The sequence below is a fragment of the Cucurbita pepo genome, chromosome 10 (genome assembly GCF_057944985.1).
Source record: "Cucurbita pepo subsp. pepo isolate OVF chromosome 10, ASM5794498v1, whole genome shotgun sequence".
In the NCBI taxonomy this organism is placed as follows: domain Eukaryota; kingdom Viridiplantae; phylum Streptophyta; class Magnoliopsida; order Cucurbitales; family Cucurbitaceae; genus Cucurbita; species Cucurbita pepo.
Genome location: NC_141807.1, coordinates 18681560 through 18705225, shown reverse-complemented (window position 1 = coordinate 18705225; position 23666 = coordinate 18681560). Strand labels below are relative to the sequence as shown.

General features: G+C 38.6%; 3 protein-coding genes across 3 annotated transcripts; 2 read left to right on the top strand and 1 right to left on the bottom strand.

Moving 5' to 3' along the window:
* Positions 1-978: 978 nt before the first annotated feature.
* LOC111803405 (serine/threonine-protein kinase Nek6) lies at positions 979-8851 on the top strand. Its single transcript, XM_087127880.1, has 12 exons — positions 979-1097; positions 1510-1576; positions 2542-2585; positions 5246-5291; positions 5365-5445; positions 5515-5557; positions 5653-5702; positions 6838-6919; positions 6994-7043; positions 7119-7192; positions 7279-7330; positions 7400-8851. The coding sequence occupies exons 1-12, from the start codon at positions 979-981 to the stop codon at positions 8294-8296; spliced, it is 1605 nt and encodes a 534-aa protein (XP_086984006.1). The 3' UTR covers positions 8297-8851.
* A 1406-nt stretch (positions 8852-10257) lies between these two features.
* On the bottom strand, positions 10258-15024 carry FLN2 (fructokinase-like protein). Its single transcript, XM_023687781.2, has 5 exons — positions 14822-15024; positions 12961-13301; positions 12222-12862; positions 11343-11814; positions 10258-10587 (listed from the first exon to the last, which is right to left on the bottom strand). Exons 1-5 carry the CDS (start codon positions 14863-14865, stop codon positions 10364-10366), a joined length of 1722 nt encoding a protein of 573 aa, XP_023543549.2. The 5' UTR covers positions 14866-15024; the 3' UTR covers positions 10258-10363.
* Positions 15025-17327: 2303 nt separating this feature from the next.
* On the top strand, positions 17328-21200 carry LOC111803415 (DNA-dependent metalloprotease WSS1). The gene is given in 4 exon segments (XM_023687799.2): positions 17328-17805; positions 17888-18083; positions 18949-19404; positions 20858-21200. Coding segments are annotated over 4 exon segments (990 nt in total). The 5' UTR covers positions 17328-17650; the 3' UTR covers positions 21041-21200.
* The last annotated feature ends 2466 nt before the right edge of the window (positions 21201-23666 follow it).

Sequence of the window (23666 nt, the reverse complement as noted above, 5' to 3'; positions counted from 1 at the left end):
CTTGATACCTCCCCATAACATTCCAGAACCTCCACATGTCCCCTAAGGCAATACCATAAGAGCCCAATACAAATGGAAGAACACTCTCACCTTAAAAGCTACAAAATCCTACCGCGCACTCAGCTCAACACCACTTCAACTAGATACTAAATTAACCATCGAAGCATGTTAAATATAACACAATACGAGTATGAGACTCTATTTTATAAGTGTGCTTGACTCGAGGACAATGAACCCACCCGACCAAAATCGAGCATAAACCCATATCATATATGATTAACTCGTGCCAAAAGAAAATTTCTTGAAAATCAAAGGAAACCCATTTCGTTTAATCAAATAAATTCATCAATTCCGATGTGGGAATAGTTTATTTGTAAGAAAGAGGAGAGAGAAACCCGGGTCTTGTTCTCAAAACCTTGCTTCCTACGCATCTCTTACTAAGCTCCATCAAAAAAGAGGCAAAAAGTGGAGCAAAACAGTTGAAAAATCATTCCGGAAGTGGGAATTTGGGGCCATCATCAATTTCTTCCAAAAGGGTAAGATTATTTTGTTCTTCTTTCAAATGGGTTTGTCGACATCTCATCTGCCTGCCCTCAATTTGAAGCTCTTATGAATCTGCTAATCGAAGCAACGCTTTTGGGTTTGCTTTTCCCTTTCATCTTCCTAACTTCCCACTTTCCCTTTCTCTTTTGAGTTTGTCATTCCCTTCACATTCTTTACAACATCATCATAATTTCACGGTTGCTTTACTCATTGATTGTGTCTCTGTAGATTCTGGAAATTCCACTTATAATTGAAAGACTTATAGCTTTTGGGGGAAGTTTTTGGTTCAAACTTACCCAATTTGGTGTTGGATTTTCATTTTTGTTAAGAAGTTTTCGCCATGTGAGAGTTTTGCATAATGGTTTCGATTTCGAAATGGTTTTTGTTTGGGGGTTTTGGCCTTAACACTGTGTTTTTTGGCGTTTGAAGGACGACATGGAGTGTGATGATGCTGATATGAAGAACAGGATGGAAGATTATGAAGTTCTTGAGCAGATTGGGAGGGGAGCTTTTGGATCAGCTTTTCTTGTTTACCATAAGATTGAGAAGAAAAAGTAAGTGATATACCCTGATGTTCATATTTCCATGTAATAATTGAGAGATCATGGTTAGTTTCGTTCTCTGTTGTTAACGGTGTTGAGGATTGTCGGGAGAGGAGTCCCACATCGGTTAATTAAAGCAAACCCACGAGAGCTTATGCTCAAAGTGGACAATATGGTACCATTGTGGAGGTTCGTGATTCCTAACAAATGGAACCACCCCTTATCTTCAGAACTAAACTCGGTCTCGAATCTTTTCTTTCTGTTCTTTCACTGTAAACGAAGAAAGACTTGAGAAAAGGGTAATTCGAGATCGATACCTTGTTTTCTGAGCGTTGAAATGAAGCAAATGGTTCGGTGTTGTGGCACCACGAAACGTTTGGCGTATGTAGTGCTTCTCTTAAGATTTACCTTCTTTCTGAAATAGGTATGTACTCAAGAAAATTCGCTTGGCTAAACAAACGGAGAAGTTCAAGCGCACTGCACACCAGGAGGTTAGTTTATTGAAAACTTATATGAGAAATGTTTGAATTATGAGTCACAGATCCACATCGGTTGGGGAGGAGAACAAAGCATTCTTTATAAGAGTGTGGAAACCTCTCCCTAGTAGACGCGTTTTAAAAACCTTGAGGGAAAGCCCCGAAGGGAAAGCCCAAGAAGGGCAATATTTGCTAGCGGTGGGCGTTACAACCTGCATCAGTGCTTAACGATCCAAAATATATCACATAGAAAGTTGAGAAAGAAGAAAGTTTATGTCTACAAATGTGGGCATAGGGAACAAGTTTAGGATATGTTGTGTTGGTAACTAAGAGAAGAGCGGACATGGGGACTTGGGTTAGGGTGTAGCGTAACTAAGAGAGCCATTCCATTTAGGGCGAGCCCGTGTGGTTATGGGGGCTGACACGAGCGGTCTGGTGTCCGAGCCAATTGGTCAGACGATGACCACTGAACTTATTAGATTAGTATTAGCCGCCTATCCGAAAGAAAATGGGATAATAGAAAGAATGGGAAGCGCAGGAGCTATAGGATTGGTTTTCCCCGATCGACAGCTGTTGGGTTTCTCCATCTCTCCTAAACTTCCCCCGTCATGGCAAACTCTCTCACTTATCTCGAGTTGTAACTAATAAGATATCTTGGGTTGGTACAATGGTTAAAGGGGCAAGTTGAACACCTAGATAGTAAGCTCATTTTTCAAACTATAGTGTTTAACATAGAGGATGTTGAACATCTTAGGAGCTTCTTGATATTATGTCTTGTTGGATTGGGGGGTTGTCGTGAATGACAAGTCGAGTGTGCTTAGCTAGCTCGAAATCGAAAGAAATGGATACCTCGTTTTCATCCTCGGCATGAACTTGGCGTATTTTCTCGTCGGAATTAACATAATTAGTTGATGTGTAACTATATATATATTTATTCATGTGATCTTCTCAATTTCAGATGAATTTGATTGCAACACTAAATCACCCATAGATTGTGGACTACAAAGATTCATGGGTGGATAAGGTACATTTTCTTTCTTTTTCCTACTATTCAAATCTGGACTGAATCTGTTTCTTTTACATTAAGAACTCTTTCTTTTGTTTTCTTAGTTCTTATGTAGATTTCCTTTTAGCCTACCTTTTGCGTATAATATGTAGATTTTCTTTCTTTTACCTTTTCCGTTGGGCCCCGAGGGGTGGATTGTGAGATTCCACATCGGTTGGATATTCCTTATAAGGGCGTGGAAACCTCTTCCTAGTAGACGCGTTTTAAAAACATTGCAGAGAAGCCCGAAAGGAAAAGCCCAAAGAGGACAATATTTGCTAGCAGTGGACTAGATACCGAGCGGTGTGCCAGCGAGGACGTTAGGCTTCTAAGGGGGTGGATTGTGAGATCCCACATCGGTTGGACATTCCTTATAAGAGTATAAAAACCTTTTTTTAGTAGACGCGTTTTAAAAACCTTGAGGAAAAGCCCAAAACGGAAAGCCCAAGAAGGACAATATCTGCTAGCAATGGACTTTGACGGTTACAAATGGTATCAGAGCTAGATATCGGGAGGTGTGCCAGCGAGGACATTGGGCTCCCAAGGGGTGGATTGTGAGATCCCACGTTGGTTGGACATTCTTATAAGTGTATGGAAACCTTTTTTAAAAACCTTGAGGAGGAGCCCAAAATGGAAAGCTCAAAAGGGACAATATATGCATGGACTTTGGCGGTTACAAATGGTATCAAAGCCAAATATCGGGCAATGTGCCAACGAGGATGTTGGGCCCCGGGGGGTGGATTGCGAGATCCCACATTGGCTGAACATTTCTTATAAGGGCGTGGAAACCTCTTCCTAGTAGACACGTTTTAAAACCTTGAGGGAAGCTCGAAAGGGAAAGCCCAAAGAAGACAATATCCGCTAGTAGTGGACTTTGGCTATTACAAATGGTATCAGAGCCAGACATCGGGCAGTGTTCCAACAAGGACGTTGGGCCCCCAATGGGTGTGGATTGTGAGATCACACATCAGCGAGTTTTAAAAACCTTGAGGGGAAGTCCGAAAGGGCCAAAAAAAGGATAATATCTACAGCGGTGGGCTTGAGCCGTACTTATACCTCGGTGATTTCTCTGCCTTCTCGTTTTCACTTGCTCTACATTTCATATTTCGGGCGTTCTGTTTTGTAGGGTGATTGTATATGCATCGTAACGGGCTATTGCGAAGGAGGAGACATGTAAGTGAGCTATTTAATTTTACACCATTTGGAGTATGCTTCATTACGACCTTTAAAGCAGTAGCTTAATTGTTTGTTGTTGACTTAATTAGAGAACAAAAGTTGTTCAATTTATTTTTCCAACTACATGAACCTTCTCATGTCTTCCACTATCATCCACTGTTGCATATGAACAGGATAAAAGTTTGATTAAAAAAATCCTTCCCATTGGTATAAATTCAAAAGAAAACGGCTACAAAATTCTCCCTCTCACTGTCTCTCGTTTTACTCTTTCCCTTCGTGTTGTGAGATCCCACATCGGTTGGAGAGGAGAACAAAGCATTCCTTATAAGAGTGTGGAGACCTCTCCATAGTAGATGTGTTTTAAAATTGTGAGGCTGACGGCGATACGTAACGGGCCAAAGCGGACAATATCTGCTAGCGGTGGGCTTGGGCTGTTACAAATGGTATCAAAGCCCGACACTGGGCGGTGTGTCAGCGAGGACGCTGGCCTCCAAGGGGGGTGGATTGTGAGATCCCACATCGGTTGGAGAGGAAAACGAAACATTCCATATAAGAGTGTGGAGACTTCTCCCTAGTAAACGCGTTTTAAAATCGTGAGACTGACGGCGATACGTAACGGGCCAAAGCAGACAATATCTGCTAGCGGTGGGCTTGGGCTGTTACAAATGGTATCAAAGCCAGCCACCGGGCGGTGTGTCAGCCAGGACGCTGGCCTTCAAGGGGTGTGGATTGTGAGATCCCACATCGGTTGGAGAGGAAAACGAAACATTCCATATAAGAGTGTGGAGACCTCTCCCTAGTAGACGCGTTTTAAAATCGTGAGACTGACGGCGATACGTAACAGGCCAAAGCGGACAATATCTGCTAGCGGTGGGCTTGGGCTGTTACAAATGGTATCAAAGCCAGACACCAAGCGGTGTGTCAGCGAGGACGCTGGCCTTCAAGGGGGGTGGATTGTGAGATCCCACATCGGTTGGAGAGGAAAACGAAACATTCCTGGACGCTGGCCTTCAAGGGGGGTGGATTGTGAGATCCCACATTGGTTGGAGAGGAAAACGAAACATTCCTTATCAGAGTGTGGAGACCTCTCACTAATAGACGCGTTTTAAAACAGTGAGGCTGACAGCGATACGTAACGGGCCAAAGCAGACAAGGGAGTAACAACCCAAGCCCATTGCTAGCAGATATTGTCCTCTTTGTGCTTTCCGTTTCAGACTTCCCCTCAAGATTTTTAAAACGCGTCTCTAGGGAGAGGTTTCCACACCCTTATAAAGAATGCTACATTCCCCTCTCCAACCGATGTGGGAACTCACGATCTACCCCTTCGGGGCCCAACGTCATAAATTAAAATTCTTTGATGAAAAAAAATCAACGTTAATCTTATTACTTAACATCGAATGGATAAAGGAATGAGAAGAAAACTCTAAGACTAATGGTATGCCCCATTTTCTTTTGTTGAGCAGGTCCGAACTGATCAAAAAGGCGAAAGGAACATACTTTCCCGAGGAAGTAAGTCGAGCACGTTCTCAACTATTCTTTCTCTACCGAATCTATGCCCGATGACCAATTCTTTTTTCCTCAGAAACTTTGCAAGTGGTTAGCGCAGTTGTTACTAGCTGTGGACTACCTCCACTCGAATCGAGTGCTACATAGAGATCTTAAGGTATCTATTCCGTATTATTAGCCTACAAAAATCTCATTAATGATTCTGATCTTTTGTTCTTCATTTCAGTGTTCCAACATCTTCCTTACAAAGGGCAATGATATCAGGCTTGGTATGATGGCTTCCAATTTGTATAGGGTGGCATGTTTTTTTGATAGCTATTTCTTCTGGAAAAGTGCTAATATCTTGAATGGGTGGCATGTATAGGGGACTTTGGACTTGCAAAACTACTGAATACGGAAGATCTTGCTTCATCGGTAAGGATGTAATCATCGTCTGTAGTTATTTTGCGATAGAAAGCGTTTTAATCAACAAACGTATCATTTATGCTGTTAAAATCGGGTCTGACAAAGGACTTAGAATGTTTAACTTACGGAGTTGTACGTTGGCTAATTAAGAGGATGATCATGGGTTGAGAGCTTATGCTCGAAGTGGATAAATATCATACCTTTGTGAAGGATCGTGATTCCTAACATGGTATAGCGATGTCAATCAAATTCTCAAGTGTCGAACAAATAAGTTGTTGGGTCTCAAAGGTATAGTTAAAGGCGAGTAAGTGTCGAACAAATGGTGTAATTTGTTCGAGGGCTCTAGAGGAGTCGAGCCTCGATTAAGGGAAGGTTGTTTGAGGGTTTTATAGGTCTCAGGGGAGGCTCTATAGTGTACTTTGTTCGAGGGGAGGATTGTTGAGGGGGAGTCCCACATCGGCTATTTAAGAGGATGATCATGAGTTTATAAGTAAGGAATACATCAAAAGTAAATCCACGAGAGCTTAGGATCAAAGTGGAAAATGTCATCATTGTGGAGGGTCGTGGTTTCATAGCCCAAGCCCACCGCTGACCGATATTGTTCGCTTTGGACTTTCCCTTGAAGGGAACGTGTCTCCTAGGGGAGGAGCAAGCAGAATGGAGGAAACTATTATTAATGTAACGGCCCAAGCACACCGTTGGCAGATGTTGTTCTCTTTGGGCTTTCCCTTGAGGGGAACGCGTCAGCGAGGAGAGGTTTCCACACCCTTATAAAGAATACTTCGTTCTTCTTCCTAATCGATGTGGGATGTCACAATCCCACCCCCCCTTTGGGGCCCAACGTCCTCGCTGGCACTCGTTTCCGTCTCCAATCGATGTGGGATCTCACAATCCACCCCCTACCAGTTGTAAAAGCCCAAGCCTACCGCTAGCAAATAATATTGTCGTTGACACTCGTTTCGCTCTCCAATCGACGTGGGATCTCACAATCCACCCCCTCCCATTTGTAAAAGCCTAAGCCCGCTAGCAAATATTGTCCTCACTAGGAAGAGGTTTCCCACGTATAAAGAATGTTTCATTCCCACTTATAAGTAATTACGTAATAGTTCAGGAATAATAGTTTGATTGTACTCGACGCTTGTAGGTTGTTGGTACTCCTAATTATATGTGCCCCGAGCTCCTCACAGATATACCTTATGGCTACAAGTCCGATATATGGTCACTTGGTAAGCGTTCATGGAGACACGATTCTTGGTTGATATTCGTGTTCTTGGATAGTAATAAACCGTGTTTTTTCCAGGTTGCTGTATGTTTGAAATTTCTGCTCATCAACCTGCGTTTCGAGCTCCGGTAAGCTTAAGCTTCGGTCTCGTGAATTTCATCCGTTTTGCTCGACTCCTGATTGATTTATGCTTAATTCAACAGGACATGGCTGGTCTTATCAATAAAATTAACAGATCCTCCATTTCTCCTCTCCCAATTGTTTATTCCTCTGCGTTGTAAGCTATTTCTATTGATTTTTCAGCTAAAAACAGTGTATTTTCCGCTATTTTAAGACTCCGAGACTGTTCGTTTCGACTTGCAGGAAACAGATCATCAAGAGCATGCTACGGAAGAATCCCAGACACAGACCGACGGTGAGTGATGCGATTTCGACTCTTTGAATGATCATTTTGCTTCTAATCCATGGCTTAATTTATATTTAGGCTGCTGAATTATTGAGGCATCCACATATCCAACCGTATGTTCTTCAATGCCGCAACGCTTCGGCTAATATACTACCAATATGTCCCGACTCGAAGAATAAAACACCGCGAAAATCGCCATCTAACAAGTTGAATAGTGGGCATGAGAGCCGAGCCAAACCGAGCGTAGTTTTCAACCTGCTGGAAAATATCGATCTGGTGGCCAGAAGTGCTGACATACATAATAGCAACTCGTCAACTGATGAAAACATGTCGTTAACAGCTATTTCGGAAGACATACTCGAGACGAAGATGGTCGATCCTACATCCTTTCCTGATGAAATATCCACATCAAATGCTGTTGATAGTGATGCGCAAACGAGTTCTGCGTCTGTGACATCGACTTGCAATGGTGGAAACAGCATCCGGTGTACGAATTCTTTGCAGAAACAACCTCGATTGGAGACGGTAAACCAGGACGTACCGAAAACAAGTTGCAACAAACCGGTAATGAAGGCTGAGGAAACTAGTAAAAGGAACTCAATGGAATCATCGATATCCTCCGTACGCAGCGCTGAAAAGTCCGGATCTTCTGATGATAAACGCTTCAATGTCGAACCGAGAAGCTGCTTAAACCAGGAGAGCTTCAAAGGGCATCGAGAAGTTGCTCGTAGTACACAAACAGAAGAAACACAGGCAGATTCTATGTCGTCGGAATCCAAATATCCAAGCCAGAGAAGAGCCGATGCTCTCGAGTCTCTACTCGAGCTATGTGCACGGTTACTCAAGCAAGACAAGCTCGAAGAACTTGCTGGTGTGCTGAGTCCATTCGGAGAAGAAGCGGTATCGTCGAGAGAAACAGCAATCTGGTTAACAAAGAGTCTGATATCGTCGCAGAAATCAAACGACGGACCTTAGTATCCTAACGAGTTTTCAAACGCTTTCGTTTGATTGATTGATTGATTAACAATTTGAAGTTACGAGAGATTCATATATCCGTTGAAACAATTCATTTCATTGAAAGGGATCAATTTATTACACAATGTGTTTGAAGAAACGAATCAAAAACTTAAAAACAAGAACAAGAATCACAAGAATCACAAGAATCACCCCACATTGATTTATTCTCCCCCTTCCTCAAGCTGCCAAGCTCAGTTAGTGAAGGTAGAAGGCAATAAGAGAGGCAACAGAGGCACCTAGCAACGTGCCAACGACAGGGACGGTAGCAGCAGCAGCAGCGCTGGAGGGGCCGGGTGCCGGGGCTGCAACTTCAGTGGAGGCCAAAGCCATGGTCAGGGAGGCGGTGGCGGCGACGGCGACGATGGCAGCAGAGGCGAAGTTCTTCATTTCCATGATGAAAAGGGGGGGTAAAAGGGAGTTAAGAGAAAGGCCTGTTGCTGAAGAACAAGAGGGAAATTTCCCTTTTTATTTATTTATTTTTATTTGGGTTTTATTGGTAAGTAGTAATTGAATGCAGGGGTGAGGAAGAAGAGGATGGGGAGAACATATTTATAGGGTGAAATTTTGACTATTTTTGGGTTTAAAACAGTTTTCTCCAATAATGGTGGAGAGTTTGTTAGTACGAGGATTGACCGTTGACTTTTATTTTCCTTTTTAATTGGCTAAAGACAAATATTTTATTTTAATTATTTTTAGGTTTAAACTTCCTAATTTCGAGTTTACAACCCAACCCAACTCTTATTTTTTAATTGGGTGGTAGGGTTTTTTTAAATTATTTAAAAAAAATCTAATTTTATAAAGCTTAAATACCAAATATTCACAAGTCACGATATATTAATGACATTGGTTACCAGCGTTAAATATTTTTTTATTTTTATAATAGTTTTAAAAGTAGGGTAAAGTTGTTGGGTTGTTAACTCTATTTTTTATTTGCTTGAATTGGCCGAGTTGACTCAACAAAAAAAAAAAATTTAATCTGTGAATTAACTCAAATTATAACGTTTATGATTTGGGTTGGATAATTCAGATTGGTCAATATCTTAGGTCATATGAACACTCGTACTTATTATTTTAGAAGACCGTGTTTTTTTTGTCATATAGTATCTTAACAGTGTATAATATATATATATATATACATATATTTTGCGAGTAGTATGAAAGAATTAAAAACATAGCTTATACTACACCGCAGCCGGCAAAGGTCTTGATCAGAGCCTTGCGGAGCATAGAAAGGAGGAGTCCGTTCACGAAAATTGCAGATAGATTATTCACGATGCTTTTTCTTTTTTGGAGATAATCCATCATTGAGATAGAGCCTGCCTTTTTTATTGGTCTCTAAATATATATATATATAATAAATACGGAGACTAAAATGAATAAAAGTTGAAGCGCTGGTACTAATATCAAATAAGTATTTAAAACTTTTTATTTATTATTGTTATTAGGTCATTGACTTTTATTTATTTATTTATTTATTTTGTTATTAAATATTTTTAAATTAAATTTGACGTCCAACTAGGTTAAATTACAAAATTAGTTTACAAAATTAAAGTTTCATCCTTATAATGTGATTAAATTTCGTAAATAGTCTTTATAATTTGATAAAACTCTCATGAAATGTCCATGGAGAAAATAAATAAAAATCTCCAAACATTAAACTTGTAATATTTTACCAAATTTGATCAAAATTAACTTCTAAACTAATTTTAAAATTTATTGCAAAAAGTATATAAACTAAATTTAAGCAATTTTAAAGCTAGATATTAAAAAGCTAGATAAATCCATCTCCTAAGATTTGTAGCAATAGCATTACGACACGAAACAATCATATTGAAAGCGTGATTGGTTGGCGACTCGAGAAGAAAAATAATTCACAACGAGAAACCGACCTGAGTTTGTTAAGTTATAGGCAAGTCAAGTGGGAAAAGACATATTTTCTCATAGCAGTTTGATGATAAGGAAGCAGATACTCCTGTTCTATGGCATACAACAAATAATCTACATCCATAAGTGGCAACAATAAAGCTAACTTACAGTGGCAACTGTGCGGTATTCGACTTCGGTAATAGACCGTATGCCATTTTCATCGGCGGTCACTTCTTCTGTATCGTCTTCAGGAGGATAGCCACGTGTTCGGCCAAGTAACCATTGGTCGATTACGCCACAATTGATCGCGTACTTTATTGAATGCTCCAAGTATCCCTTATCAGTAACCAGATGAGGCTGAACTGATAACATTCTCATTAGAGCTGCAATGATGCCCGAGCAAGGGGTTAAAAACCAATAAATATAAGATTATCCGAGATTTAGCTTGTCGTTACTATAACAGCCCAAGTCCACCGCCAGCAAATATTGTCCTCTTTGGGTTTCCCCTCAATTTTTTTAAAACGCATATGTCAGGCAAAAGTGTCCACACCCTTATAATAAATGTTTTGTTCCCCTCTCCAACCGATGTAGGATCTCACAATCCACCCCCTTCGGAGCCCAGCATCCTTATGATATCCTATATTGGTTGGAGAGAGGAACGAAACATTCCTTATAAGAGTGTGGAAACCTCTCCCTAGCATACGCGTTTTAAAAACTTTGAGAGGAAGTCCAAAGATAACAATATCTACTAGCGGGGGGCTTTGGCTGTTACAATGGTATCAGAGCCAGAGCCAGACAGCGAACGGTGTGCCAGCTAGAATGCTGGTCCTCGAAGGAGGGTGGATTGGAGGATCCCACATTAGTTAGAGAGGGAAACAAAACATTTTTTATAAGAGCGTGGAAACCTCTTTCTAGTAAACACGTTTTATAATATCAGCTAGCGGTGGGTTTGGACTATTACAATCCTCACTGGCACACCACCCGGTGCATGACTCTGATACCATTTGTAACATAAGAGTATAATATGAATGTTTCCGCATAAAAAGATCACATCATGCATATGAGGGAAATTAGGATCGTTACAGTTACATTGATTCGCTTTTAAACAAAAAATAAAGAAATATATAAGAATGTTTACCTGCAACAATACCATCTCCAGATGCTGACATATCAGAAGTGAAAGGGGTAACTGGGGCATCCTCCATTCCAAGAATAGCACCATCATGCTCCTCTGTATAGTAGTGTACTTTAGAAGTACCATTAGTAACAAACAAGACCTTGAGATTCTCATGCCAAAGTGGCTTAATAACTTCTGGTTCATAGTGGATAAATTTCGAACTATCGTTGTTTCTGGTGTCGAATTCCTCTGATGGCTCGATCCCGCAAAGGAACTCGAGCTCTTGCTTCGTGACCTCAATAATATCTGCAAGATTCCAGACTCGTTCAATGAACTTTTTTGTTTCATCACGACAGTTCCAGAGCGGTAACGGAAGGTTCAAGTCATAAAAAATAACTCCTCCCAACTTTCTGGAGATTTTAATAGCTTTCATTGTAGTTGATCTCATACTCTGATCCAGGAGGGAATGTGTACCGAAGTAAAACATTTTAGCCTGCAAAACAGGATGTGAAAGGTAAGGTAGAACATATAAGTTTATAATCAACCTCCAGAGACAATAAGTAATATCGATTAATTTACGAAAAAATTCGTCCTACATATGGAGAAAGTTAGAATTTAGTCCATATGCTTTATTACTCATAAATAGTTCCCGAAGGGACTAAATTTTAACGCTCTCCAAAACCATAGATTCGAACATAAAAGAGGAATATATTCTACATGAACAATATCAGAATATTGACCAGAATCCTGAGATAGAATATTGCAGACTATGCTCTACAGCTACTAAATTAAAAGGTTCAATATATAATATGCACAGAGCCCACAGGTTTTTCATGGAAAAAAGGAATGGAATTCAGGTTAGTGTAATCCTTTCAATACGGTAAATTTTGTATCTTTTACCTCCTTTAACACATCTATGTTAATCTCCGACTTTGACAACGAATCCTCTGCACTAGGTTTGATGCAAGTCATTTTCAAGCGACCCCGCTTGCCAATTTTCATCTGTGACGTAGCTGTTCCCCGCTTACTATCAACTCGAACTGATCGAGTCTGGACATTGTTCACATTCATATAATACAACATTGCCCGACCATAGTCATCATCCCCAAGTTTTCCCATAAAAGCAACTTTTCCACCTAAGCTTGAAAGGGCAATTGCTACAGTTCCTGCAGACCCCCCAGGTGCCCGAACGAACTTTTCCGGGGCCCATAATGCATCTTTCATTCTGTCATGAATTTCATAATCGAGAAGTCTATTTGCTGGCCTTCCTGAAGGCACAAAAGCATGTTGTGCAGCTCCAAAGCAACAAACAAGAGGAGGCCAACCGTACGTGATACTAACATCATCTCCCTCATCAGTACCGAAATCTAATTCCTCGTCACTCTCATCAACATCGTTAACAATGAGAGAGGAATTTTCGTCATCACTAACTTCAGATTCACTTAACTGAAGCTCCATACTGTTATCCTTCTTCTTTGGCTTCCTCCCTCGCCTTTTCGTCACAGGTTTATCATCGTCCACGTTAGTTGAAGTAGATGCAGCTATGAATTCAATTATTGGTTCAGCACTTACAAGATATAAAAAGGAACGAATAATCTCAATGGCACACATCGAGAATAAAACTTGGATAAAAGCGTACCTTTGCTTCGAGACATTCTCGAGGCTGTCTTAGAATCTTCAATAGATGCATTAACAACGTTTTCCTCAACTTCGGTCTCATTCACTGAAGATAGTAATTCATCGTTTCGGTTCGGAGCATCTTCTGAAGCTTTCTTTCTAGTTCTTTTGGTGGTGCTTCTAGGTGTTCTAGGACTCTTCTTTTTCGCAATCTCTTGGTCATTGAGTCCATCTTGAGCTAAGCTATCTGAAACTTTCCTCTTAGAAATAGCTTTAACAGCCCATTTATTGTGTAGTTTAAGATCCTGATGTTGGTTTAAGCGTAGGTATGGGTAGCAGTGAAATGACAAACTTGACTCGCATCTGCATCATTGAAGAGTATACTGATATCAAAGCTATGTTTGGATTTACAGGGCTGTTGGAGAGTAACAACATAAGAAAGTACATACAGAGTGTTTATGTTAAAAGTGCTTGAACGAACGGCCTTTAAAAAGCACTCTAAGAATGTTGAACTCATGAACTACAGTGTTCGGGTCGATATTCAAAGTGCTTAAAAACATTTTTTTTCGTACCTCAAAACACTTAAAAGAACTTAAAAAGTCATTCCAAACACGACTTTCAAAAGTGCTTGAACGAACAGCCTTTCAAAAGCACTTTAAAAATGTTGAACTCATGTACTACAATGTTCGGTCTATATTCAAAGTGCTTAAAAACATTTTTTTCGTACCTCAAAACACTAACAAGAACTTAAAAAGTCATTCCAAACACGACTTTCAAAAGTGCTTGAACGAACCGCCTTTCAAAAGCACTTTAAAAATGTTGAACTCATGTACTACAATGTTCGGTCTATATTCAAAGTGCTTAAAAACATTTTTTTCGTACCTCAAAACACTAACAAGAACTTAAAAAGTCATTCCAAACATGACTTTCAAAAGTTCTTGAACGAACAGCCTTTCAAAAGCACTTTAAGAATATTGAACTCATGTACTACAATGTTCGGGTCAATATTCAAAGTGCTTAAAAACATTTTTTTCGTACCTCAAAACACTTACAAGAACTTAAAAAGTCATTCCAAACATGACTTTCAAAAGTGCTTGAACAAACAGCCTTTCAAAAGCACTTTGAGAATGTTAAACTCATGTACTAAAATGTTCAGGTCGATATTCAAAGTGCTTAAAAACATTTTTTTCGTACCTCAAAACACTTGAAATAACTTAGAAAAGTAATTCCAAACACGACTTTCAAAAGTGCTTGAACGAACCGCCTTTCAAAAGCACTTTAAGAATGTTGAACTCATGAACTACAGTGTTCGGGTCGATATTCAAAGTGCTTAAAAATATTTTTTTCGTACCTCAAAACACATAAAAGAACTTAAAAGGTCATTCCAAACACAACTTGAGCAATTTTTAAGTACTTCAGTGCTCGAGTTGACATTCAAAGTGCTTAAAAACGTTCTTTTCGTACTTCAAAACTCTTCAAAGAACTTAAAAAGTCATTCCAAACACGACTTAAGAATTTTGAACTTGGTAACTAAAACATAGTGGAAATTTGAAGCAAAAAACAAAGAGTTTGAATTGGCAAAAATTCATATCAAACAATCTTAACCAAACAAACTACGATGATTCAAAGCAAGTTAATCTGTTTAAGTTCAAAGCACAAATTCAACATTCTTACATTCTCAAATCCACAACATTCCGCAAACAAATCAAACCCAGCTAAGAATGCAATTCTAAATTTCCTCTCATTTTCTGTTCATGTCAATTAACAAACAACCAAACAAGAATCTGAGAAACGCTAAAACACATCACATTTACTTCACGGGGAATTTAGAAACGTTTAAAGATGAACGAAATTGGAAATTCAGAATGGAGTAAACAGAGAACCTGGGAATGAAAAGAAGCTGAGAAAAAGTTGAAGCCGTAAACATGACTTGAGATTTGTTCAGAACTGCAAGGGTAGTGAATTCAGCTCCCCATCGGCGCCTCTCTTAGACCTTAGCCACGAAAGAGAGAAGAGGGCGAACGAGGGTTTAAGAGTGGGAGAGAGAGAGACTTCGGTCAGTTTTGTTACTCCAATGGATTAGCGGGAGATTGGTGAGGATGGGTTTTCTGTAAAACGGTGCGTTTTATATTATTAAAAAAAATAATAATTTTAAAACTAGCATCGGTTAGACGAACACAACTCTCCACAATGCCATGATATTGGGCTTTGGGTTTCCCCAAAAAACCTCATACCAATGGAGTTAGTATTACTCACTTATAAACCCATGATCATTTCTTAAATTAGCCGATGTGGGACTTTCATCCTCCAACAGCATTAACTCCTCCCATTTTTATAAAAACATTTTTTACAAAATTCTTACCATGATATATTAACGAAACTTGTTACTAACGATAATAATGTTTTTTAATTTTTGAAAAAAAATTAAAATATATTTTTGAATTTCTTGAAAATTTTAATTATTTATTTAAGGGTATTAATAAAAAAAATATTTAAATTAAAAGTATTTTTGAAACTTTTAATTTTAAAAGATATTTTATATTTTTTTTAAAAAAAAAAAAAGAGTATTTACTTATTTTTAGATAAAAGATAAAATTTAAAGATATTTTTATTAATTTAATCGACATGAAAGCTCAGAACAATGATATAAAATTAATTAGTTTTCATCATTTTCGTTTATTAGGATAATAGAAGTTGAATTATTACAATCTTATTGACCTCCTATTTTTTGGCGAAAAGTCAATTGAACACTCAACTGTTCGAGTTGTGTCGTGTATCGTGACTAGTATCTCTATTTCGGCTCTCTCTAGGTCAACCTGCAACTTTGCTCACTTTTTTTTTTTTTTTTTCGTTCTAGCTTCTTACTAAACTCACTCGAGATTTAGGTGACGTAGAATTTTGATCTACCAAGAGATGGAACTGGAGATGATCCACAAACGTCTATATGGATCATTTCCAACCGCAGCTAACTTGTTTATGTTTGCTAATTGTGTCATAGACTTGAATTTGAAGTACTCTCAGCGACAACAACCGTATTTATACACCGTGCATTGGTGTATAAAATTCCAGATTTTGTCACATGCTACCACCATAGCACTCTTCACAATCTTCGACTAACTTTTCTCAAACTCGATTGCATAACTTAAAAGTATTCGGGAACTCACTTTTCTTGACGGTTTGTTTTTATCATCGAAAGAAGTTCTCTTTCCCAACACTATGCATTCTATTAGGAACGACAATTTTTCCCATCGTTAACTTAAAGGCATTAGGAAAAGTAGCTTTTCCCGACAGTTTTGTGTTAACGTCAGAAAAATTCCTTTAAAATCCCTAATTTGCATTCTCTCTATTCCTCCCTCTCTCGAAAAGTCCTTTCCAGTATTCTAGTTTCGAGTAACGTGGTAGTAGACCCACAATCGAATAAATTCAATCTCGTCTAAAATCCTATAAATAAAGGGGACCCCTGTTATTTAAAGAGCAAAATCTGACTCCTCAATGGATGACTCGGCATCCTCGGGTGCTTATGTGTATGCTTTTTCAGTTTAGGAAATGAAAAAGCCTCGAAAACTTCAAAGATCTAAAGAATATGAAAATCGAACCTTTTGAAAAATCTGAGTATATGCAAGTAAAAAGACTTCTAGCATGCAACACAATACTTGGTTCAAATTTTCTATCATGTCTTATATGCTAAAATAAAATAAAAAAAACTACAACTAAAACTTCGTCTTAATTGACACGTTTTTAAAATCGTGAGATTGACGATGATGTGTAACGGGTCAAAACGGATAATATTTGCCAATGGTTGACTTGAACTTAAATGGTATCAAGTGTGTCAACGAGGACGTTAGCCCCCAAGGAAGGTGAATTGTGAGATTCTACCTTCGTTGGAGAGGGGAACAAAACATTTCTTATAACGGTGTGAAAACCTCTCTCGTACATTTTAAAACTATGAGATTCAGAACGATGCGTAACAGACTAAAACAGACGTAGAAAATATCTGGTAACGAAAAACTTAGGTTGTGAATTGTCCGTTAGATTCATTTCTAACCAACTTTTTAATAGATCATTTCAATTTTTTTTTTTTATATAATTTCTATTAAAAAATGTAAAATATCGCGAAATAATCTTAAGTTTATAATCCAAGAATATACTCCTTTTTTGGAAAGTCCAAAATAAAGCGAGAAGAGCTCAAAGAAAACAATATCATACCAGAGTTGTTATTATAATATATATATATATATATATATATTTTAGTTTGAACGCGATTCTTGTTCGTCTTCGTCAATGTTAAATTATCTTTTTTTTTTTTTTTTTTTCTATGCCATTTTCAACGCCAATTGCAGTGGATTTCAATCATCTTTCTTCGACGACAAGGTGCCTCTCTTTCTCTCTTTCTCTCAAAACTATTGGACATTTGAGATTTTAGATTCGAGATTAGTCACTTAGTCCTCTCATTCATCTAATTGCGGAACAATACTTGAGTTCATTTTGATGATCAGTTCAAATTGAATTGCTTCTCATCATCTCTGGAACTTTCTTGATTTCGAGTTTAATTCTTTAAATTTGCCAATTCGTAATCGAATTAGAGCTGGTTTTTTGTTTTTTTGTGTTTAGATTCAGTGCGATTTATCCTCTGGTTCCCGTAAAATTGCAGGATAACAGTGTACCTAGCTGCTTGAACTTGCTGTTTCATTGCTTTGCAGCTTTTATCGCTTATGGATCTTAACGATCTCAACAAGGTTTGGGAAATTAAGCCTTTGAAGAAGATTGGGGAAGATGATGCTCGGAAAGTGCTTGAAAAAATAGCTAAACAGGTGCAACCTATCATGCGCAAACGCAGATGGAAAGTGGAAACTCTTTCGGAGTTCTAGTACTCACTTGATTCTCTTATAATATGCAATTAATTGAGATTTTAGTTCTTCGTGTTTTATAATATTGAATTTGGATTGCAGTCCTGACAATCCGGGTCTCATGGGAGTGAACATAGCAGGAGGTCAGGAGATAAAACTTAGAATTCGGAGGCCTAATAGTGAGTGGGATTTCTTCCCTTATGAGCAGATTCTTGACACAATGCTTCATGAGCTTTGCCATATTGTTCATGGTCCTCATAATGCTGATTTCTACAACCTTTTAGATGAACTCAGAAAGGTGATTTTTTCTTTTTCTGCCTGCAGTTTGTTGAAAGCTATTAAGTTTTTGCTTGCTTGGTTGGTAAGTGGCCCAAATGGTATGAATTATTTTAAATAGTTTCTTCAATTGGAATAACTATACCACATTTAGCATTCCAGTTCAAAATGGCTGGAAAGGACTTTTCTCATATGAACGGATTAAGGGTGAGTTTGAAATGGCTCTTGGGAGAGTGAAGAGTGTTTTCTCTTTCTAAAAGTGCTTATGGAAGAAGCGTTTTCACTCAAAAGTCTCTTTTCGAGTCGTTCCAAATTCATTTTACAGTTGGTAGTTTGATTTTATTGTGGTTGGCTTCGGTACGTATATGTCTTAACTCGTAAGAAATGCCCGAAAGAGAAAAAAACAGCATGCATAAATTATTCAAGAAAAACACAAGGAAATTAACATTTTTGCAGTGGAACCACAAATCCTAATAATTCTACTAGTGTTTGTGGGAGATCCCACATCGGTTGGAGAGGGGAACGAAGCATTCTTTATAAGGGTGTGGAAACCTCTCTCTAATAGACACGTTTTAAAACCATGCGGCTGACAGCGATATGGAACGGGATAAAGCGGACAATATCTACTAGCGGTAGGCTTGAACTGTTACGGTTCGAGTTGGAGTGTGTGTGTCAGTTAATTAAATTGTTCACCTTGCAACTTGAACCATGGCTATAAATGCATATTACAAGGCTCTGTTACTTTATCAATGCTAAACTATGACAAGCTTTAAGAATTGACTTAAGTATGGGCCATTATTTGCTCATTTGGATTGCTTATTCAATTTGCTCTGCCTTTTGCCACTCTGATATATGCTAATCACCTTCCATTCTTTTTGTTTCTTCAGGAATGTGAAGAACTTATGTGTAAAGGTATCACCGGCACCGGGCAGGGATTCGATGTTCGTGGGAGACGTTTAGGTGGGATCTCTCACCAATTACCTCTATCATCCCTCCGGCAAACTACCTTAACTGCTGCTGAAAATCGAGCTCGAGGTGCTCCATCAGGACCTAAGCGCCTAGGTGGTGACAGCAAAATGAAGGCAGTGCTTAGTCCTGTACAAGCAGCTGCCATGGCAGCAGAAAGAAGATTATAAGATGATTTGTGGTGTGGTTCCAAGTCCTTGGAGAACAACTCAGATAGAGCCAAAAATATGAGTTCCTCCACTGGACCCTCCAGAACTTCAAATGTTTTCACTCCTGTTACATCCCAAATTCCATCAGCTGCTTCCTTTGCTACTCCTCAGGAAGCCATGTCTGATCTGGAAAATTGGCAGTGCAGTGCATGTACCCTTCTAAACCAGGTAAGTTTCTCTAGCTTCCTTTTCCCGTACTTATATTGGTTAAATTATAAGTTCGATCCATGAGTATTTGAGAATAAGCCTCGTTATTACTTACCTAGGTTCTTGAACTTCTAAAATTATGTCTATTTGGTTAGTATGAAGTTTTTAATTGATCTCTGAACTTTTAATTTTGTATCTAATAAACTTTGATAATTTAATGCTCACATGACATGTGAACGGTATGGATTACGTGGTGGGTTTATGTGAGATCCCACATCTGTTGGGGAAGGAACGGAGCATTCTTTCTAAGGGGTGGAAACTTCTCTCTAGTAGAGACGCGTTTTAAAAACCTTGAGAGGAATCCCAAAATGGAAAGCCCAAAGAGGACAATATCTGCTAGGGCTGTTTCCGTTTATTTCAGGTAGGTTTAGGCATTTGATGACATGCATCGATATACATGAGTTAATGAAATAGACTTGTTAGATTCAAAATTATCAAGAAATCGAGAGGTCCTTCAGAATCTTGTTTAAATCTGTGATGTCCCACATTGGTTGGGGAGGAGAACAAATCACCATTTATAAGGGTGTGGAAACCTTCCCCTAGCAGACGCGTTTTAAAGTCTTGAGGGGAAGCCCGAAAGGGAAAGCCCAAAGAGGACAATATCTTCTAGCGGTGGATCTGGGTCATTACAAAATCAACAACCTTTTTGTTTAGGAAACAGAAGAAGCTCTTATCTGGGAATAATTACAAAAAACACCTCCAATGAAAAACAAGGGTAGATGAGCTATAATCACAAAACGGAGAAGACAGTTTACTCCAAGAACTAGTCAAAAGAGATGTTGATTAAATAAAGCGATTGGTCCTGTTGTTTGTCAGAGAGTATGCATGCATTGCGTTCCAACAAGAACCAAAAATAAGTCCGAACATGATTTAGCCATAGAGTTCTCTTTTCCTTTCAAGAGGATACCCCATGGGAGTAAGGGAAAGAAGTGTAGCCACCCAAGTCGACCACTTGCAGATATTGTCCGCTTTGGCCCGTTACATATCACTATTAGTCTTACGATTTTAAAACGCGTCTACTAGGAAGAGGTTTCCACACCCTTATAAGAATCGTTCCCCTCTCCAACCAACGTGGGATCTCACACAATTACTGAAGTTGCGTATTTGTGATTCTTATGCTCTCAAACATAGGGGCAGCAGGTAGGGGAGATAAATAGATAGTCAAGGGAATCTCGTGTAGCATGCCTAACGTTTTGATGCAAGAGTGGCTAAGTTCTCAAATAAAAGATTTAATCCTTTTGGATACCGTTGATAAAATCGGTATTAGTATAAGCAAGTTCAGAGATCTGTTAGAAATTTCTTAAAAGTAATGGAGTAAGTAAACACAACTTTAAAAGTTCGAAACTATATGGATTAACTAACACGACTTGCGTTGATTTATGTCTCGTTTTGTCTTTGTAAACTTGAATTGCAGCCATTGACTCTGACTTGTGAAGCTTGTGGGAACCGTAAGAACAAAATGAACACAAAGACTTGGGCTTGCAAGTTCTGTACTCTCAGCAACAGTACTGATGCAGATAGATGCTTAGCTTGTGGGGAATGGAGATATTCATATGGCCCTCCCCTCGCCACTCAAGGTCCTTATATTGGCACTTGACAATTTATCTGCCTATTCATACATTGATTTCTACAGGTATACATAATTTAATATTGTATCATACACCAAGTGATGCATTTATTTGAAAAGGTCAGAACCCAAGTAGAATTTGTCGATAAAGCATTTTACAGAAATGGTATGAAATAAAGCTTACTTATGACGGGGCATTCTACTATACACGTGTTAGACGAACACAACTCTCCACAATGGTATGATATTGTCCACTTTGAGCATAAGTTCTCATGGCTTTCCTTTGGGCTTTTCCAAAAGGCCTCGTACCAATGGAGATAGTATTCCTCACTTATAAACCCATGATCAATCCCTAAATTAGCCAACGTGGGACTCACTCCCAATAATCTTCAACATTCCTCCCCTCGAACAAAGTATACTATAAGCCTCCCTTGAGGCTTATGGAGCTCTCGAATAGCCTCCCCTTAATCGAGGCTCGACTCCTTTCTCTAGAGCCCTCGAACAAAGTACACCATTTGTTCGACACTTTAGTCACTTTTGACTATACCTTCGAGACCCACAATTCTTTGTTCTGTTGGGTTTTATGTCCTAAAACTCATAGTTTGTAAACAAAGATATATTCTATTTTCAATAAAGTTATTATTGTTGTTTATTCAGTAAAAATTGTTATTGAATAAAGTGAACTTTACGATCATTAATCTAAATCCAATAAACTAAGAACACTCTGGCTATAGTATGACTACTTGAATTATATGTAGAGACATAAGAGTGGATCAAGTTCAAGTATATAGTCAAAATGATCTATAGTATAAGGATAAGGCTGAGTACCTTATTCTGGGGACACTATGGATGCGGCCCACTTTTGTATATGATATAAACAATGCGATCACTAAATTGTGCATGTGGAGACATGTGAGTGGGGGCGTCCTATGCAATGAGTATTGCATAAGATCGGACCATGAAGAAAACCACTCTCACTTTATAAAGTCGTTTACTGTTGAGACTGATTTTCTTTTCATTCGATAACCTAGGTAACTCGGTTTTAATCCTGAGCTAACCATGAACTCCTATTTATTCGGAATTATCCTTAGATTTGCATGGGTGAGAGTGGCTCTAGTTCGCCGACTCAACAGGCCTCCCATTTCAGGGGTAAAACTGGGTGAATGGCTGGGGACGTGGGGTGCAAGACGGAATTCACTCCTACCCACTTTTAGGGATAGAAGAAAGGTAGTTCCCTTAAGCACTGACTCCAGGTCTTGAACAAGGGGCCCCACCCTCTCATTGGCCTGAGAGGGATTCGGTTTACTGGTTGGACCACAAACCAATTGTTTATTAGAGGATCAGTGAGACATAAGGAACAAGAAGTAACTTCAGGGGTAAAACGGTAAATTGACCCAACTCTAGTTACGAACAACCTGTGAAGGATCGACTTACTAATCATGGTTATATCAGATGGACAGAAATATATCTATAGTGAGGGGAGTGCAACTACTAGGCTATAGTGGAGTGTCCTAGTAGTTAACGAATATTGGTTAACCAGGTTAATGAGTTTAATCGGTTAATCTTGAATCGTTGGAGCCCATGATCTATAGGTCCATTAGGTCCCTCTGCTAGCTCATATCGGACTAAACCATAGAACAGTGTGACGAGTGAGTTCGAAGTGTTCGAATTCAAATTAGGGAATATGCGTTACATATATACGATATATTTAACCGCAATTTTATTTTATTTACGAATTAAACGAAAAGAGAGAATCTGAGATATTTAAATAAGATTTAAATATCTTAATCAATTATGTGTCGGAATTGATTGGGATTGGCATTTGAATTAATATTAAATATTAATTAAATTGTTTAATTAATTATTTAATGTTACTTTAATTTGAAATTCATTATTCAAATTAATTGTTGAATTAAAATGAAGAAAGTCAAAATGTTGACTTTCATCCCATTAAAATGAAGAAAGTCAAAATGTTGACTTTCATCTAATTAAAATGAAGAAAGTCAAAAGGTTGACTTTCATCTAATGGAAAAATCATGTTAGTGGAATTTTGAGGTGTCAAAATTTGGTTTAACCAAACTTGCATGTTTGCCAAATAAACCCCACAAGTTTGAGTGGAATTTTGAGTGTCAAAATTTGGTTAACTCAAACATGCATGCTTGCCACATAATCCCAAACATTTGAGTGGAATTTTAAGTGTCAAGATTTGGTGATCTCAAGTTTGCATGAACATGCAAACTTGACTCTTTAAATAGAGTGATCATGATACTTGGAAGGGATTCTTCTTGATCTTGATAAAAAAAAAACCTCTCACAAGCACTCTCTTTCACGTATACAAAATCCCTCCCAAGTTTAGTCACTCACCGGATTCCACAATCCCGTTCTAAGGCCGGAGAATAGTGGAGAAGACACTAGTGGTGGTTCGAAATCGGTTCGTGAGGCAAAAGGAGTTTGAACTACAAAAGGTTAGTATTTAAACTCATTAAGTTTTAATACTTATGAACATGCTAGTCATTTACAATAATTGATGTTCTAAAAGTGCCTAAGATCCAAATTGCTTCCGCATGTGTTATATTAACACCATCAATTGGTATCAGAGCAAGTTTTAGGCACTTTATTTGCATTAATTTGATCATGGTGGGTACCATTTCATGCA

Coding starts and splice junctions, on each gene's coding strand:
- FLN2 (XM_023687781.2), bottom strand. CDS start 14,865: ATGTTTACGGCTTCAACTTTTTCTCAGCTTCTTTTCATTCCCAG. Junction 12,863..12,960: donor GAGAATGTCTCGAAGCAAAG/GTACGCTTTTAT, acceptor TTGAATTCATAG/CTGCATCTACTTCAACTAAC. Junction 10,588..11,342: donor TGGAGATGGTATTGTTGCAG/GTAAACATTCTT, acceptor GCATCATTGCAG/CTCTAATGAGAATGTTATCA.
- LOC111803405 (XM_087127880.1), top strand. CDS start 979: ATGGAGTGTGATGATGCTGATATGAAGAACAGGATGGAAGATTATGAA. Junction 5,292..5,364: donor GAACATACTTTCCCGAGGAA/GTAAGTCGAGCA, acceptor TTTTTTCCTCAG/AAACTTTGCAAGTGGTTAGC. Junction 5,703..6,837: donor CGGAAGATCTTGCTTCATCG/GTAAGGATGTAA, acceptor CGACGCTTGTAG/GTTGTTGGTACTCCTAATTA.